Source organism: Danaus plexippus, chromosome 4 (genome assembly GCF_018135715.1).
Source record: "Danaus plexippus chromosome 4, MEX_DaPlex, whole genome shotgun sequence".
Lineage (NCBI taxonomy): Eukaryota > Metazoa > Arthropoda > Insecta > Lepidoptera > Nymphalidae > Danaus > Danaus plexippus.
In genome coordinates this window covers 1,293,806-1,310,933 of record NC_083538.1, presented here as the reverse complement: position 1 = coordinate 1,310,933, position 17,128 = coordinate 1,293,806, and the positions used below count along the sequence as shown (strand labels likewise).

The window sequence follows — 17,128 nt, the reverse complement described above, 5'->3', positions numbered from 1 at the left end:
TCATGTTTGTGTTTTATTTTTAATAACATACTATAATAAAAATTAAACAATAACAAAGATTAATAAATACCCTTAGTTTTCATAAACCCAAGAGTATTTAATATTTTTTGTGACTTTACTTTTAGAAATATTTTTAAAATAAAGACTAGCTTATTTTTTTCAAAAAGAAAAAATCTATATAATGGTAGAACAATAAGTTTCCTATACTTGAGTTGGTATTTTATATCGAATATTTTTCGAATCATTCAAAAAAACTCCGTAATGGTAAACTATCCGATCTCTTACAACTGCCAAAGTCAATGTCTCAACTCACAATAAATTCGGTTTCTCAGCGTCGTTGTTGTTTTCTTTCGTTGTTTATTATAAGCATTATTAAAAATCGATGAAACCGTACTTAGATTCGTTTAGTATACCTATAATGAGAAGCTAATTGAATTGGGTTTTTTATATATTACTTAATTAGACCAAATCATGAACTTAGAATTACTTGGTTGGTAAATATTCATACAAAATAATTAAATCTGATTCTTTGTTATTAATTTAATCTGTTTTTATTTCTAGAATCGTTTGGTCAAAATTATCCAGAAGTGAGTAGCCTATCATTGCATCCTAAGCCCACTGCCGATTGTTTATGTATACTTTATCTCGATTTAGAAAATGACTAATATTATTTTCATTTCTCAAACCATAGGAGTTTGATGGCACATTGGATTCCATTTCCCTTGCTGCGACGTGCGCCTTCAACCGTCGCGGCACTCTTCTGGCAGTGGGTTGTAACGATGGAAGAATATTCATCTGGGACTTTCTTACTAGAGGCATTGCTAAATCTATATCGGCACATGTTTATCCAGTGTGTAGCTTGAGTTGGTCAAGAAACTGTAAAAAGGTTAGTTTTCTAAATTGTCCTCTTAATATTTTCTAATAGTTTCTCCTCAAGTAATAAATTAATTGTAAAATCATCAGAAGCAGCACTTAAGAGACACCATATCTAGAAAATCCTTTACAGGAAACTTGCAAGAAAGTAGATTCCTTATTGAAGGATGAAATATTCTCTTATATAATAAATTGAGTTTCACGTAGTAATGGGACATATTTTTATATATTCGTTGCTTTGCAGTTTTATTGTATTATAATTTTTTATCAAATCCAACAATGTTTCAGTTACTCTCAGCATCCACAGACCACAATGTATGTATTTGGGATGTTCTCTCCGGTGAATGCGAACAACGGTACAGATTCCCAACACCGATATTACGTGTACAGTTTGATCCTAGAAATGATAAGAGATTCCTTGTATGTCCAATGAGACATGCTGCTTTGTTGGTTGATACCGACGGTGAACATAAAATTCTGCCCATTGATGAAGATGTAAGTACATAATTCTGATATATTTATCCTGAAATATAAAGGTATATTTATAACATAATCTATCTATGTTCCAGGGTGATACGAATGTGATAGCGTCATTTGACAGGCGAGGTGACTATGTGTATACAGGGAATGCGAAGGGTAAAATATTAATACTCGACTCACAACAGCTAACAGTGAAGGCGAGCTTCAAAATAACCGTCGGTACTTCAAGCACTACCGGCATAAAGAGTATTGAGTTTGCCCGACGAGGAGAGTAAGTTGTATTCAATTTAAATACAACATTACATAATGTGTTCTTATGAACTGAACAGAAACATGTTGGAAAGGGTTTCAGTTAAAAGATGAATTTCAAAAGAGATTTCATATTTGTTTACAAAATAATTGTAATAGTAATATTATATGTTATTAGGTGACTTAGAAATTTTTTTTCCTCAAGTTGTTTTTAAATTTTTTTGTTAATTTACAACCGGAAATTTGTACTTAAATTTTAATGCTTCAATATTTTTCAGCTGTTTCCTTGTAAATACATCCGACAGAGTGATCAGAGTTTACGACGCCAACACGGTTGTGAAGTGTGGTGTGAACGGGGAACCGGAACCGATACAAAAGCTACAAGATCTCGTCAATAAGTACGATCTCTAACTAAGACAATGTTTGTAAATATAATGTTAAAGTCTAAATATCGGTGCCAGCGTATTAACAGTAGGATGTGGTATATTTTAATTTCATCAGAACTACATGGAAGAAGTGCTGTTTTTCTGGAGACGGTGAATACATCTGCGCGGGATCAGCTCGCCAGCACGCGCTTTACATATGGGAGAAGTCCATAGGGAACCTCGTCAAGATACTCCACGGAACTAAAGGAGAACTGCTCTTGGATGTTGTGTGGCATCCCGTCAGACCCATCATAGCTAGCATAAGCGCTGGTAAATATTGTTCACTCATATATGTATTATGTACTCGCTTATGTGGAACATCATTTACAAACAAAACAATTATATCACCTATAGGCACATTAATGGGGAAGTGTGGGAAAAAGATTCTTTAGCACACATAGTTATACTCAACAAGGGTCTTGATAAGACGAAACCTCTCAGCATTCCATAGACTCACCGTGCGAGTGCCGGGTCCATCGATGTAGGGAGAGGAGCTTCAACAGTGCCTGGGACTTGCGACCCAGGTGTAGGTTTAAGGGGCTCCTATCTAACGTGCGATAAACGCTCACCTCCACCGTCCAAGCTCCTCTCTCTACCTAACCAAATTCAAAACGAACCTACCAGAGCTGCCTTCGAAGCACTCTCTAACAATGAATTGAAATTGGTTCTGGACAGGCCCACATCTTCTAGTAGGCTGTAGAGGAAATTGGATGTTATAGTAACCTATTCTTAGTGAGTTGGTTAGCTCGTGATACTTGTTGACTTGATGGCATGGTTTTTGGGGAATTTGGTGTTGCAAGGGACCGTCAGCTCTATTAACACAACGCGTTTTAAAATTCGCGAATATAAAAACATGTCTGGTCTGTCGCTGTCGCACAAATATCCTCTGGGATTTTGTTTCTCATACGTATCCATTATTATAGTCCAATAGCACTTTTTGTAAGAAACTGTATCATTAGATGAATATTTTTTTCTAACATTTACATTAAAAGTATATTTCCCTACTGATTATTCTTAATTTATATCAAAATCTGTGACGGTTTGTGCCTCATTTCTTTCCATCGCGTGCAGTTTCAGCGACTTCAGTAATTGCCAACTTTTTTCTAGGCGTGGTGTCAATATGGGCTCAGAATCAAGTGGAAAATTGGTCCGCGTTCGCTCCGGACTTCAAGGAGTTGGATGAGAATGTGGAGTATGAGGAGAGGGAGAGTGAGTTCGATGTGGAAGACGAGGACCGCTCCGTGGACCAGGGCGCGGACAGCAGAGACGACGAGGAAGTAGAGGTGACCGCAATATATTATAACAACATATACCGTATCCTTATCACGAGTTTCGCAGCCAAACTGCAGACGGAGAGTCTCCCGTTTTTCATAACCCTACGCTGATCTGTTATTGTCGTGAACGATTTACTTATGAAATACTGGAAATTTAATATGCAGTGTGACGATCCCAACTTTTGCGAGAAGCACTGAACGGATATTGATGAAAAATAACCTAACATTTATCCTCCTATGACATTACAGTTGCATGTGACGTGTTGTGACGTTCGGTAGATGTCGCTGATAGTCGGTTGATAACGTTATAGTAAGCGAACAGAACCGAAAACAACGCGGACAAAGTCGCGGTATATAGTGTAGACAAAGCTGTATACGAAGCCTACGGACACTAGGCATGTTTGTTGGACTTCACATGTGTAGCGAATGATGTATTAAAAGAAATGATTTAAAAAATGTATCCGCTTAGACGAACATCAAAATTACTATTTTTCTATTCTTCAGTTCATATTGAAATAAAGAAAATTAGTAAGATTTCCTCTACTTATTAATCGGTTATGGCTGATTATATTAAAGAGCCTGTAGCAAATTATTTTGTAGGGCCTTAATCTGTGAGCTACGAGTATATTTATTCCCTGACTTTAAATGTAAGCTATATATAATATGTTTTGTTCCTAATTAGTAATTTACGCGCGGCAAAAACGAGAATCCGTATGTAGATATGAGAGTCCCGCAGCAAGTGTGCTTGCTGTGTGCTTCCTATATAATAAATTTTGTACTAGTGTTAAGTTTATCTCCGTGTGTCGCGTGCCTTAGTAGTGATGACGTCACACGCTCCTCGTGTTCCAGGTGGATGTGACCACGTGTTCCGCTGTGGCCGCCTTCTGCAGCTCAGACGAAGACGCCGAGGACGACACGCTGCTGGCCTTCCTGCCGATAGCACCGGAAATAGAGGATCCAGAGGTATAAAATACATAAATACATATACTATTATATTATTATTGACCATTTTTATATAAGAATGTACCTCGTTCAAGCATTTAGTAGAATAAATTAGAATGTCCTCTGCCCGCGGTCACGGCTGCTGCAAAGTAACCGAAAGTTCGTTCGAGTATGTTTTAGAGATAACAATATAACGAGTGGTAACCCGAAAATATCAGTTTAATTTTAATTGAACACGTCTCCAGGACGGTTGGGCGGCGACTCAGGAGACGGTGACCCCGAGCGAGACCCCCGAGAAACTGGAACCGGCGGCGAAGAGGCCCAAGAGTAAGACCTACGACATATCGCTGAAGATAGCGCCCCAGGAACAACCGCTCAGCTTCGGCGGCAAGAACAAGCAGGCGGCGGGGAACAAGAAGCTCGCGGGCAGACCAAGGAAATAAACATATACACTGCCCACCGACGAGTTTTATTGCAGATAATGAAACCAACGTGTAAGAGAAAACATTTATTTTGCAAAAAGAAATAATGGGTTCTTTAATAGAATTCGTATTCAGAGTATACTGTAAGTACCGATCGCTCCGTGTATAAATAAATCTCACTTAACGTAAACAAACAAATAATATTACATCGCTCTATTCGAGACCAGAACGGCCGCCGGAGCTCGCCGACCGCGCCTCCCCTTCATCAAATGTACAGAGCGCCCGCGGTCTGCCCCCGGCCGCATAAATACAATTATCTATGACGATATTTACATGTGGACCCCTAGAGCACTAGGCGTCTATGTCGTCCTCGCGCTGGCTAGAGAAGTAGCTGACGAGGCCCCCGAAGACGCCGTCCTCCTCGCGGGCCTCCGACTCAACTTTGACGAGAGGCCTGCACGCCGCCGGAGGGCCTCTCGTCGGCGGCTTGACGTCCGGGGGGGACTCGCGCTCCGGGGGCGGCGTCGGGCAGGTCCGCTCCGGCCGCCCGCTTCCGGCGTACGGCGCTCGCGGTCGTACGTACGGGTAGTGGGGGGACATCTCGTGGCCCATGAGGCGCTCCGGCGGCGGCACCTGCATCGGTGGTCGTTCGGGTCCCGGGAGTCGAGGTAGGTCGTGCATGGGTGGCCTGTCGGGCCCAGGAGGCCGTTCTTGGCCTGGGGGTCTCGGCAACTCGTGCATGGCCGGCCGACCCGGTCCCGGCGGACGGTGCATGTCGTGCATCGACAGTCTCTCTGACGCGGCCGACCTGTGCATGTCGTGCATGAGCTGGCGGTCGGGACCGGGTGGGCGGTGCATGTCGTGCATGAGCGGGCGATCCGGGACGGGCGGTCTGTGCATGTTGAGCATCACGAGGCGGTCGGGTCCGGGCGACCTCTGCATGTCGTGCATCGCTGATCGCTCAGGCCCGGGAGGTCTCGTCATGTCGTGCACGGCGTGTCTGTCGGGCCCCGGCGGTCGCGGAAGGTCGTGCAGCAGGGGTCTGTCCGGGACCCTCGATAGGTCGTGTGTCATGATTCTGTCGGGTCCGGGGGCTCGGAGCATGTCGTGCAGGACGGGCCTGTCGGGAGGTCCTCCCACGGAGCTCGGTCGCGGTACCTCGTGAGGCCCGGGGGGACGGTCAGGAAACCTGTCCCCTGGGGCCAGCGCGGCGCCAGGGTCCCCGGGCTTCACTTCGTTGGACATGTACTGTCGGACGTTGACCGGCGCGCGGTGCATAGGGTTATGGTGTATTCTCGTCTGTAAATTAAGTAAAGCGTCTGGCGGAGGTTGTGGGTCGCCCGGCGTGCCCGGAGCGTAAGGTCCGTAGGGTCCGTAGTGGGGTGCGTACGGTCCCAGCGGGAACCGCGGCCGGCCATCCTTGTTCTCCGTGTGTTTGATTTTGGGGTGGTTCCTCGGCGGCTCGGGTGAGGGTCGGTGAGCGGGCGAGGGCGGGGGTGAGGAGTACTCGGGCTCCGTCTTCACCTCGGCTTTGATGGTAACGAGTGGCTCCTTCTCGGGCTCCAGGGCGGGCGGAGTCACGGGCGGGGCCGCGGGCGGCGGGGTACGGAAGGGTATAGGTCCGGTGTACGGTGCGCCGGGACGCATGCTCCCTCCCGTCATCAATCCGGGGGATGGGCCAGGGGGCATGGGGCTACCTTGTACGAGGGGGGACGACACCGGCGGACCGTGAGACGGTCCCGGGGGCCCGTGCGGCGTGCCATGGAGCGATACCGGGGGCCCGTGTGGAGGACCGCCGGGTCCGTGGGGAGGTCCCGGTGGACCGTGTGGGGGGCCCGGAGGCCCATGAGGGAGCCCTGGGGGCCCGTGGGGGTGCATTGGGGGTCCATGAGGTCTCGGCTGAGGCGAGGCGGGTGGACCAGAGGAACGGTAATTGATGGGCTGCAGATGAGGGAAGTACGGCGGGTACTGGCGGGCGTGCAGGCCGGGGTGCATTTGATACACGGGGACGGGCTGACCCCGCGGACCGTACGACGAGTTGCCGCCCGGATACATCATTTGGCCCCTGTTATATGGAAACGAATAAACAATCAATTATTAAATCGGTTTTCCCTGGCAAATTCTAAATATTTTTATATATAAATTATATAGACGATATACATCTCGTACCTGTAGTTGATGACGTGCGGCATGCGAGTGATGACGGAGGGCTCCTCGGGCGCGGGGGCGAAGGGCTGAGGGGAGCCCGCCACCGACAGGGTTCCTGTATACAACACGAGTTATGTTACGTATATCACATACACACAGACTTATCCCAATAAAATTGTTAAAACAAAATTGAAAGTGATACTAATTGCTTTATGAAAAATTTCACTCTCTATTCCTCTCTATTCGTCTTATTTATTGTATGTATAAATGAGACAGTAAAAGTACACCACAGAGACAGGTCTATATATATGCTATTTATGAACATAGACTCGTTTAAATCACAAACAGAGACAGTTTTATATTTATTTGAACAGTTATACATCTCAGTGAATACGAGTGTTTGTTTGTCACTTTGTACCTTCTCTCATAACGTTGTGAGGTATCTCCGGGCGATGGAGAGCTCTCTCGTCTGATATGCCTCGAAGCTCCGGACGCACCTGTTAGGTTAGTTTAATGATTACTTGTTAGGTTTCTCAATCGACCAATTTAGGTGAACAGTAAATTACTTATAAAACCAATCTCTGTACCTGTAATCTTGGAGGTGGGAATCTGTCTTGATATTCAGGATGCCTCGGCATGGGACTGTTATACTCCTGTGGCCTCATACCATATATGGGCATAAAGTCCTTTTCTTTCTTATTCTTTTTACTTTCCTGTAAAGCTATCTTTGCCAATCTCTTCTCTTCCCTCTCCTTCGCTTTCTGCTCTTTTAGTTTCTCTTTCTCTTCTTTCTTCTGTATCCTTTCCATCTTCTTTGCTTCCTTCTCGGCCAGTTTAGCCTCTCTTTCTTGTCTTTTTTTATCACGTTCAGTCTAAAATTAGGTTTACTGTTAATTGACCTTTCAAAAAAAACCTAAAACATAATTAAATTGATACAACTCACTTGGTTAGGTCGCAGAGGGCCAGAGGTGCCATCTGTTCTTAATTCTGAAAAAAAATAAGGATAGTATGGCACATATATAATTAACAGATAGTTTATTGAAAAACTATAATAAAATATACCTTTGATTTTGACACCAACAAGCTTTGAGAGAGCGTCGTCAGTGGACTGGGCAGAGCAGCCGGTAGATCCTCCGCGACCCCGACCCCGAGGACCTCTGGATAATAGTAGATAATTGAGTGACATTTAATATGTAGGCAACAAAATGTGCCAATGTCTTTCGATATATTATTGAATTTCCACGTGGCAGACTTGTTTTATTTATAGCTATGTATTAATATTAAGAAATAGTATGAAGGAATTGAGAAGTATTAAGTAAGAGTATGTTCCGGACCTGCTGCCACGCCCACGGCCTCGACCCCGCCCCCGTGACGTCACACTCTCCGTACACCACTCTGGCAACATTAAATAGAACTTCACAGATACATTATATTTGACGCTACCGGTTAAGCATTGAGGGAATTTAATAGACAACACTTTCTGACTATACCATAGGTTTATAAGTAACCTGGAACATCTCAGACTAACATCAAAGTAGGTGACACAGAAATATATAGTTCTTGTAATTATTTAACATATCAGAAATTTACAGACGAACAAAAAAAAAATTAAAAATTATTTGAAACATTCTTATTTATTCTAAAAGGAATCAATTATGAATACTAATCATAAATCATTTTACTACTTTGGTACATACTATGTACATATTAATGTGAGGTAATTTTACATTTAAATACAGTATTGTGAACTATAAAAATTATGTTATCATTTACATAATAACAGATACTAATAATATTATTGGCTGTATATGAACCTCCTTCGTTTGTCTTGAGGCTGGTGACGTCATCGGGAAGTTTGGTCAGCGGGACCACGGCTGTTTTATTGACGAGGTCGCAGAGGGCGCGCGCCCGCTCGTCGGACTGGTCACGTGTATCCGCCTCAGAGTCGGAACTTGCCGACGAATCTATTTTAAACTCGTCGGAGCTATCCGGCATGTGTTTACCGCTTGATTTATGCATCTCCTGTAACATGATATGTCACATATAATGTACGTACTATGTATTATTTAAATTGGCAAGTACAAGAATTATGAAAGCTGTTGTTTACAACAGCTATAAAATGTTTTGATTCAGTTCTATTGAAAACTAATTGGAAGGTGATAATTACTTCCATTATTAATTACAAAATAAAAATAATTATATCATTATATAAGGGACGGTAGAGTTATTTGGTGTATGTACCATCCATGGATATAGGAAAAACTTTTTTTTTTTATTCCAAAGGGACACCAATATCTTATTTATATTTTTGTTTAAACACACACGCACGTACACACACACACACACATAAGCTAACACCATCTAACTCACATCCTCTGACTCTGTATTGGGCATCTCCGTATAGTTGATTTTCTTCTGTCTGGTTCTGTGTTTCGGTGACCAGTCATTGTCTCTGGTTCCGGGGGAGCCGTACGTGACCCTGGCTCTGATAACGTTACCCTCGGAGTCGTACTGGGTGAGGCGCTTCTTTGACCTGTGGCCTTTGGGACGTGGCGGTCTGGAATTAAATTATCATAGAATAAGTAACTAAGGTTTTTCAAATTAAAAAAAACCCTATCCCTAAATTATCATTACACAATTGTATTGACATGTGCCAGGCACTTAATTCATAGGCCATAAAGGATTTAGGAGAAGAGCTCTTACATTGCTGGACTGCTATATTAATATAAGCATGTGTATAATATACAATAAGTCAGTACTTTTTTATCTCCTTATCACCGGATTCACTGGAACTGTCTTCAAACACACCTTTCTTCTTCTTCTTTACTTCCGGAGACGATTCTGATTGTTTTGCTCGATCTGAAAATTAATAAAATATTATAAATATATATATCTAACAGAAGTTAATATAATTAATATTCACTTTGTAATCAATCAACACACAACCAAAATATCTATAAACATAAATAGATGGGCTCAGACTTATCTTACATATACTAGACTATACAGTCTAAGACTCTTAGACTATATAGTCTAAGAGCTTAGCCCGCAACACTACTTTACAGCGCATAGATTAAAATTTATTTTCCAACATTACAGTGAAGATCTCTTTCAGCTCAATACATACATATATATATATATACATATATATAGATATGTATATATATATGTATATAATGGTTGCACATACCTTTCCGTCGTATAGGCAGTGAGTCCGACGAATGTGACGAACTGTCGCGCTCAGCAGACGAAGATATTTCTTCAGAAGATGATTCCATACTACGAGTTAAGTCCAGGTTAATTTAATATACACCAAAGCTACAACTTCCTATTGAATATATTACTTTGAGTTAAATTTTATCTCTAAACACTGAATTCCTATAATATAAGCAATGTCTAGCTAACACTAGAATTATAATTCAGAAACATATAGAAGGATGAATACACACGGGCAGGATTCGAACCGCTCCCTACATAATACAGCGTACAGTTGCATTACATACTATTTAAAATATTTTATTTGAATTTTTATTCACTGAATTTAATTTTATTTACTACACATGTAAATTTTTATAAGTCTGGTAGTGATTTAGTCTCTAACAGTAAATCTTGATTCTGAGAATCTTAATACTAGATGGGCATATGTGGTAGTAATAATAATAGTGTGATATAGTTTTACCCGGTATCTTTAAAGTCTTCATCGGTCTCGTCGTCGTCTTCCGAGGGTACGTCCAGTGAGTTCAGCTTCCTCGGCTTCCTCCTCTGTTTCTTCTTAGTCTTTTTGTTGTCCACTGGTTTCCCCTGGAATATATTTTTTCATACATTTAGTTTGCATATAAAATATTAATTGAATCTTTAAAAAAAAATCTATAATTAATTTGGTTAGTGTAATATTGATTAGTATAATTAATAAACTATACAAAAATTGTTTAACTGTTGAGTTATATACAGGGTGGTTCAACTATAATATATAAGATCTATAGCGTAAAAATTAAGAAATACATAATTTAAATGAACTAAAACACTAGTTAAAATAAAATGGAATTGCTTAGTAAGTAGTGATTCGTTTGAATATAAGCTACTCGTGACGGAAGATAAATAATAAACCTGTAACTTAAGCACTGACCTTGAAACGCAGTAAAACACTTTTGGTTAATAAAGGTAGTTTACATTTTAGTACTAAGCATCAAAATTGATTATTTTGATTTTGTTAAATTTATTTCTAATATTTAATTATCACTAGTATAAAGCGAAACTTATTTCTACGTGTCATTTCTAGTCACCCCCCTATCGCATGTCGCATTACATCCGTCAATGGTAGTTGGGTAAAGTGAATAATATTCGACAGAGCAGCTGATATCAATATCACCATTTATCAATTTCGCTGTCAAAATCTTCTTTAACTAATTTTGTTGCCGGAGGCCAACAGGGTAAACAGTCTACTAATTTACTTGCAATGAAATTTAGTTCAGTAATTAAACTGATTACATTTATATAATATTTTCGATATGCTCATATAAACTGAACGCAAATTCGTATTCATCTCAGACTCTCGCGAGTATTCATTTAAATGGAACTAATATTTTCGGTCACTACGAGTTACTTCATTATTTTAAACCTCGCACTCCCGAAGTTTCGGTTACTTTGCAGCGACCGTGACCACGGGCTGAATATTGATAGCAATTTTTCATAGAAGATGTCGAATCTAATTTTCTACTGAATCTAGTACATACGAGTCCACTTACTATAGTACCTGTACAAGTACCTGTTCAATGAGCTCTCTTTCAGCCTTCATCTTCTCTTCCTCGGCAGCCTCTATGATGGTAGAGATATCCTTGCCTCGACCCTGATTGCCTGCGCTAGTAGTCGGCTCCACGTACTCTTCCTGAAAGATATATCAAAAATTTGATCGCTATGCTAAAATTATATTAATAATACGAAGAGGTAAAGCGAAATGTAAGGAATCGTTGAGTATAACTAAATAACATTTTACTTTTCTTTTCTGTTGTTCGGATAATCTGAAATAGCTGGACCGAATTTGAAGGGACTTTTATTGGTAGGCGGCTATTGTAATAAGGAGTAACTTAGGCTACTTTTTATCCTGGGTCCGAAATTAAGTGTTATCACGCGGGTTTAGGAGGTGCAGCGCAAAGGGCCCTTAAAAGTTTTTTCATTGTTTGTTTTTTTCGTTTTATTTTTACGCAGACTAAATCGCGGGTATCTGCTACTTTTGAATATTGTTAAAGTTAAGAAATCCGTAATTTATATATCACCTTAATGGCGGAGCTGATGAGTCTATCATATTCCTGCGCCCGGTATGAGACGGGTAACTGACGACGAGCTCGCAGACGATACACAGCCCCCGGGGACGACCAGCCACTACTACAAGACACGTCTGAACCTGATCCTGGACAAATTATTACCGAGTTAAAACTTCACACGCTACTCCGAGAACTAGAAAATTAGTGTTGCCATATTGAGTGATTAAAATTATAGTAAAAAGCTTTCTGGTTAGTATCTCAGATATGGTGGTGATTATTATGTGTGATAGAAGAAAATAAAATGAAAACGTCATCTCCAAGCAGGAATCTTGCTATAATATAGATAAATATATATATACATATATTTATATGTAAAAGAATTAATTGGTATATTTATTAATACAGTTATTAACCAGAGTTCGAATCTGATTGATCGTCGTGATCGTCCTCCCTGTCGGATGTCTTCTCCAGGTCGCTGGACTGTTCCGTCTCTTCCAACTTCTTCCTCGCTCTCTCTTCTTCTACAGCGGCGAGCAACTCGTCATACTTAACCAGTTCTTTTTCCAATTCCGTTATTAACATCATCTGGAATTTACAATCATTTCCATTTAATTTTAATTCAAAGATTATGGTTTTCGTGATGCTAGCAACACTGTAAGTTACACTTTTAATAAATTTTGTTCTGAAACCTAAATAAAGCAATATTAATTTTAGGATATATTATTTTTTGTAGGGACGTGTGATAAACTATTTATGAATATTATACTGGCAGCGATGATTTGTTTGTTTAATGTATATGAAACACGTCCAGCGTAAGGTATAACTGATATTTTTTTGATATTTACTTAAATTAATGAAATCTAAGACCTTCGCGAGTGTTCATTTAAATGAAATTAATATTTTTCGGGTCACCACGCGTGTTTTATTATTTAAAAAACCTACATACTCATCAAAATGGTGTCATACATGCTACATTCATATCTCGTCTGCCCGGGATAACGGTTGCTGCAAAGTAACCGAAACGTCGGGAGTATGAAGTTTTTAAACTAATAAAATACGCGTAGTGATCCGAAACATATTAGTTTCATTTTCTTATATTACTTAAGGAATGTTTCCTACATGGCTACATTCTGGACAAAACCAGTCTCCCTCCGGCACCAGGAGCAGCACCGGTTTGAGACAACTTGCGTGGTAGCCTCCGTCACAACGATCACACAACAGAATCCATTCAGGCTGCTCGCCACTGCCGCAGCGGGTACAGGAACCCTCGGACGAGTCTGAAGATAACAATGTTGTATGAGAAAAATAACATTTAAATAGTACAGTTGTCTTCATTTTATCCGATATTTCGAGTACTTCTAATTTTAATAGAATCTGAAGTCGAATAGATACTACGTGACCCATGCGAAACTAATGATTTATATCAATAACTATTAAAAGCACCAAAACGCTCTCTGATCCTGAGACTACGTTTATATTTTTTTCCTGTGAGTTACTATTTTAAACGAAACGCTTCTCCACCTCTGTGCTGGTAACAAACAAATATCCTAACACTATATTAAAAGCTTTTTAATTATTTATTTATAATCTTCGTACATGTCAGTATCAACTGAGAATGGCTATGTAATAAAACTATAGAAATTTGTAGTAATGACACTAAATCATCAAAAGTTATTTGTTTGTTTGTCCAACGTACTTTCTTGTAGAGTCCTGGCTCGTTTGATGGGCTCAGAGGGCTCGCCGTCTTCGAGATCCGACTCCGGTGAGAACTCGTGATCAGACTTGGAGAAATCCACTGGAAAAATTATTAATGCTACAGTGATACTACATTGATTGACGATATACGGGTAACGCGAATATTACTAGGAAGGTTTATTAATGAGAAAAAAAAAATACATCTTGCAGAGAACTCATGTCAAAATCATCACAAAACCGATTGTGTCGTTTCGGAGATAGTAAGAAACAAGAAATATGTGTATACTTGTATGTATATAAGTATGCGTATCTCACAGTCGGGCTCGTCGTGTTCGAACAGCGGCTCGGAGTCCGGCTCGGAGTCCAGGTCGGCGGAGGAGTCCCCCTCGCGCCACTCGTCCTTCGCCCTCCGAGGCTCGCGAGGCCGGGACTCCGACTCGGAGCTATCCCGACTGCTGGCCCGCCATTCCTCCTCATCCTCCTTCGTCTAATAAAAAAATCAAATGTATACGTGATGTATTAAATCTCCGCCTACGAACAACGTCCAACGAAACAAGATAATTTTTATAAACATTCAAACTATCGTAAACTCTGTTATTAAATCGTCATAATTAAGCCAAGTATTATCCGTAATGGTTAGTTTGTATTGTTTAAAGGATTGCTTGGGGGGTTTCCTGATAGAATGTATGCGTATCTTTCACGTTCATGACAGCTTTATATTTGTTATCAGCCTGGACCCCGTCCCACCCACCACTCTCTTGTTGTGTATCATCTTGAGCTCCCTGAGCGCCACTTCCTCCGCGTGCCTCCTCTCAGCCTCCTCCTTGATCTTCATCTGCGCGATGCGACGCGACTGTCGCACGGGCGCGCAGTCGTCGTCGCAAGTCCTGCCTTTTTCTTTACCCTTCGGATTCTTCTTTAATACTTTCTTCGTCGATTTCTTCCCTGTTTATTTGATACTGTGAGATTTATATACACGTACAATTATTCTAATATTTTAGATGTGAAATTTTGTGTGAATGTTCGTTACTGTTTCGCGCTAAACCGATTTTAATAAGACATCATAGTGACATATGATTAAAAATTATTCAAAACTTCCATCTAGGTACATTTAATTGCCTGCAAACACAATACGGAAAGTTGTACATATTTTTAAGTCGCGCATCACACACTATAGATGGCGCTGTCCGCATGTTATTATATCTATTATATGAGTATAAATATTTAATCCCCCCTGAATTTCAGGCGGATAGTGTCCCAGGTGTAAGCTCCTGTCACATAAATATACGTCACCTATACTAGACAGCGTCTCTTCTTCTGAGTCGCTGGAACTTTTCGCCATATGCTTCGCCTCAACTTTTTTCCTGTAAGCAGTAAAACCGTTACCATAATGAAATTAAGGCTCAGAAGCATTGTGTAATTATCGGTATTCAAATAGGAAATATAGAATGAATAATTCATACACGAGCGGGATTCGAGTTCACGACCCTCGGCATATAGAACTCAAGTTCCCTCATCAGCATATACCAGAGGTGACGCTATGAATTCTTCTGCGTTTCCTATTTGAATGTGTCCGGCTGTAAGGACACTACGTGCTAGCACAGTACCTGGTGGTCGTGTTTATCTTCTTAGGTTTAATCTTCAGTCTCTTGCCGCTCGTGCTCTGCTCGTCTTCCTCCGTCTCGCTCTGAGATTCGTTCGTCTTATCGCTAGCGTTAGAGTTCACGAGAGTTCGCTTGACGGCTTTGCTCTCATTCTTAATATCACAATCTCTGTCGTTCCCGCCGGACTCCGTTATAGGTTTCTGTACAATCTTCTTGGCTTTGAACTTGCCTTTTTTCGCTTTCATCTTCTTCCTGGGCGTGTTTTCGGCTTGCACGTTCGTATTTGATGTGTCGTTCTCTATATTCTCGTTGGACGTGTCGTCTTTGTTGGTCGTTTCTTTGGGTTGCGTCTCGGTCTCATCTGGAGTCGTTTCTAGGCGTAACTTCTTCGGAGGCAGGTCATCCTCTTTGACCTCTTTATCTGAACTCTTATTGTCTTGCTCGACGTTGTCGTCTTGGTCGGAAGACAGACTGCTTTTCCTTTTCTCAATAATACTGACTTTACTGTTCTGACAATTATCAGACGCTGGCGGCGAGTTCAACGTCTCCTCGCCGCCGCTCTCCTTATCTTTGCTCGCCAATAGTTCCTTTTTCACTTTACTCTTGACTTTCCTGTTCGCTGTGTCGTTCTTTTCCCCTTCGAGTGTGCTCTTATCGTTAATACTATTGTTGTCGATGACGGAGCTGGAATTAGATCCGTTCGACTTATCTAAATCGCGAATACAATGTTTCTTGCAATCGGATTTAGAGTTCTCGATGACGTCATTCGGTTGCTTCTTCAACGACCGTTTGTTGACGACCGATTTATTTTTTAATTTGACACATTTACCTATTTTTGCTTTTTTGTTTGTGTTAGATGGGTTATAGTTTTCCCCGTTACATTCTTCTGGAGGATTCTCTTCGTCACTTTTGTCATCACTATGATGCTGTTCCTCTATTTCAGGGTTGCCAGTGTCATTTTCTTCTCCCCAGCCATCACCATAGAAATACATGACAGGCTCGGAGATTTCTTCACCATATATAATGAACGAGCTCTCGCACTCAGCCCCGTTTCCTTCTCCGGTGACAACCATGACCGGTTCCTCTATAGCTTCTCCGACCTCTTCTTCCTTGGATACTGTTTCAGATTCAGACTTCTCATCATTTTTTTCTCCATCATCTATTTTATGTTCCACTACTTCCTCATCACTACTTTTACTGTCTTTTACATTGTCCTTATTCTCTACATTTTCTACATTTACATTATCTTTAACTTCATCAGATTCATCTTTCTTTTCGTTTTTGTTATCTTTTTGATCATCACTGTCATGTTCTGATTCAGATTCAGGACTTAGGAACTCTTCTTCATTGTCTTCTTCAACAACTGATGGTTTTTCAGGCTGAAAATTAATATTTTTTTTAATGTTATGACTTTATCACTTAATATAAATGAAGTTTCTTATATGATAACCAAACCTCAGCCTGTGTTTGAGTTGGAGCATCTCCGCTAGAATCCACAATGGGATTAGAGCCCGCCGATTCAATCACTTCTTCTTCACCCTTCAATTGAGATATAATCTTTACCATTTCATCGCGATTACTACAATAGAATAAAATAAATAAATGAAAACAAACAATAGTCAGATTAAAATATATTAATATAATTAAGTTTCTAACATTAAAACTATGTTAGGCTTATACTGGAATTTAATTACGGGTAAACATAAACATACAGTCACAATAGCCATTTGGCAAAATGATTCAAATGTGATACGC

The 17,128-nt window shown here is 40.7% G+C and overlaps 2 protein-coding genes across 3 annotated transcripts; one reads left to right on the top strand and one right to left on the bottom strand.

Annotated features, from left to right (window-relative positions):
• Positions 1–311: 311 nt before the first annotated feature.
• Positions 312–4,702, top strand: LOC116768545 (retinoblastoma-binding protein 5 homolog). The gene is made up of 10 exons (XM_061525349.1): positions 312–490; positions 562–587; positions 692–886; positions 1,162–1,368; positions 1,443–1,624; positions 1,881–2,000; positions 2,104–2,297; positions 3,135–3,310; positions 4,151–4,264; positions 4,489–4,702. The coding sequence occupies exons 1-10, from the start codon at positions 472–474 to the stop codon at positions 4,684–4,686; spliced, it is 1,431 nt and encodes a 476-aa protein (XP_061381333.1). The 5' UTR covers positions 312–471; the 3' UTR covers positions 4,687–4,702.
• A 36-nt stretch (positions 4,703–4,738) lies between these two features.
• LOC116768543 (remodeling and spacing factor 1) lies at positions 4,739–16,948 on the bottom strand. Of its 2 annotated transcripts, none has more exons than XM_032659283.2 (22): positions 16,829–16,948; positions 15,377–16,752; positions 15,063–15,133; positions 14,521–14,714; positions 14,085–14,256; positions 13,771–13,869; positions 13,194–13,351; positions 12,488–12,659; positions 12,087–12,220; positions 11,567–11,698; positions 10,493–10,614; positions 10,004–10,092; positions 9,573–9,672; positions 9,184–9,370; positions 8,628–8,835; positions 8,148–8,208; positions 7,876–7,970; positions 7,757–7,800; positions 7,401–7,685; positions 7,232–7,310; positions 6,835–6,928; positions 4,739–6,730 (listed from the first exon to the last, which is right to left on the bottom strand). In XM_032659283.2, the coding sequence occupies exons 1-22, from the start codon at positions 16,937–16,939 to the stop codon at positions 5,017–5,019; spliced, it is 5,697 nt and encodes a 1,898-aa protein (XP_032515174.2). In that variant the 5' UTR covers positions 16,940–16,948; the 3' UTR covers positions 4,739–5,016. The 2 variants fall into 2 exon arrangements, with proteins under 2 accessions (XP_032515174.2, XP_061381327.1); XM_061525343.1 differs by having other exon boundaries at positions 16,835–16,948.
• Positions 16,949–17,128: the final 180 nt, after the last annotated feature.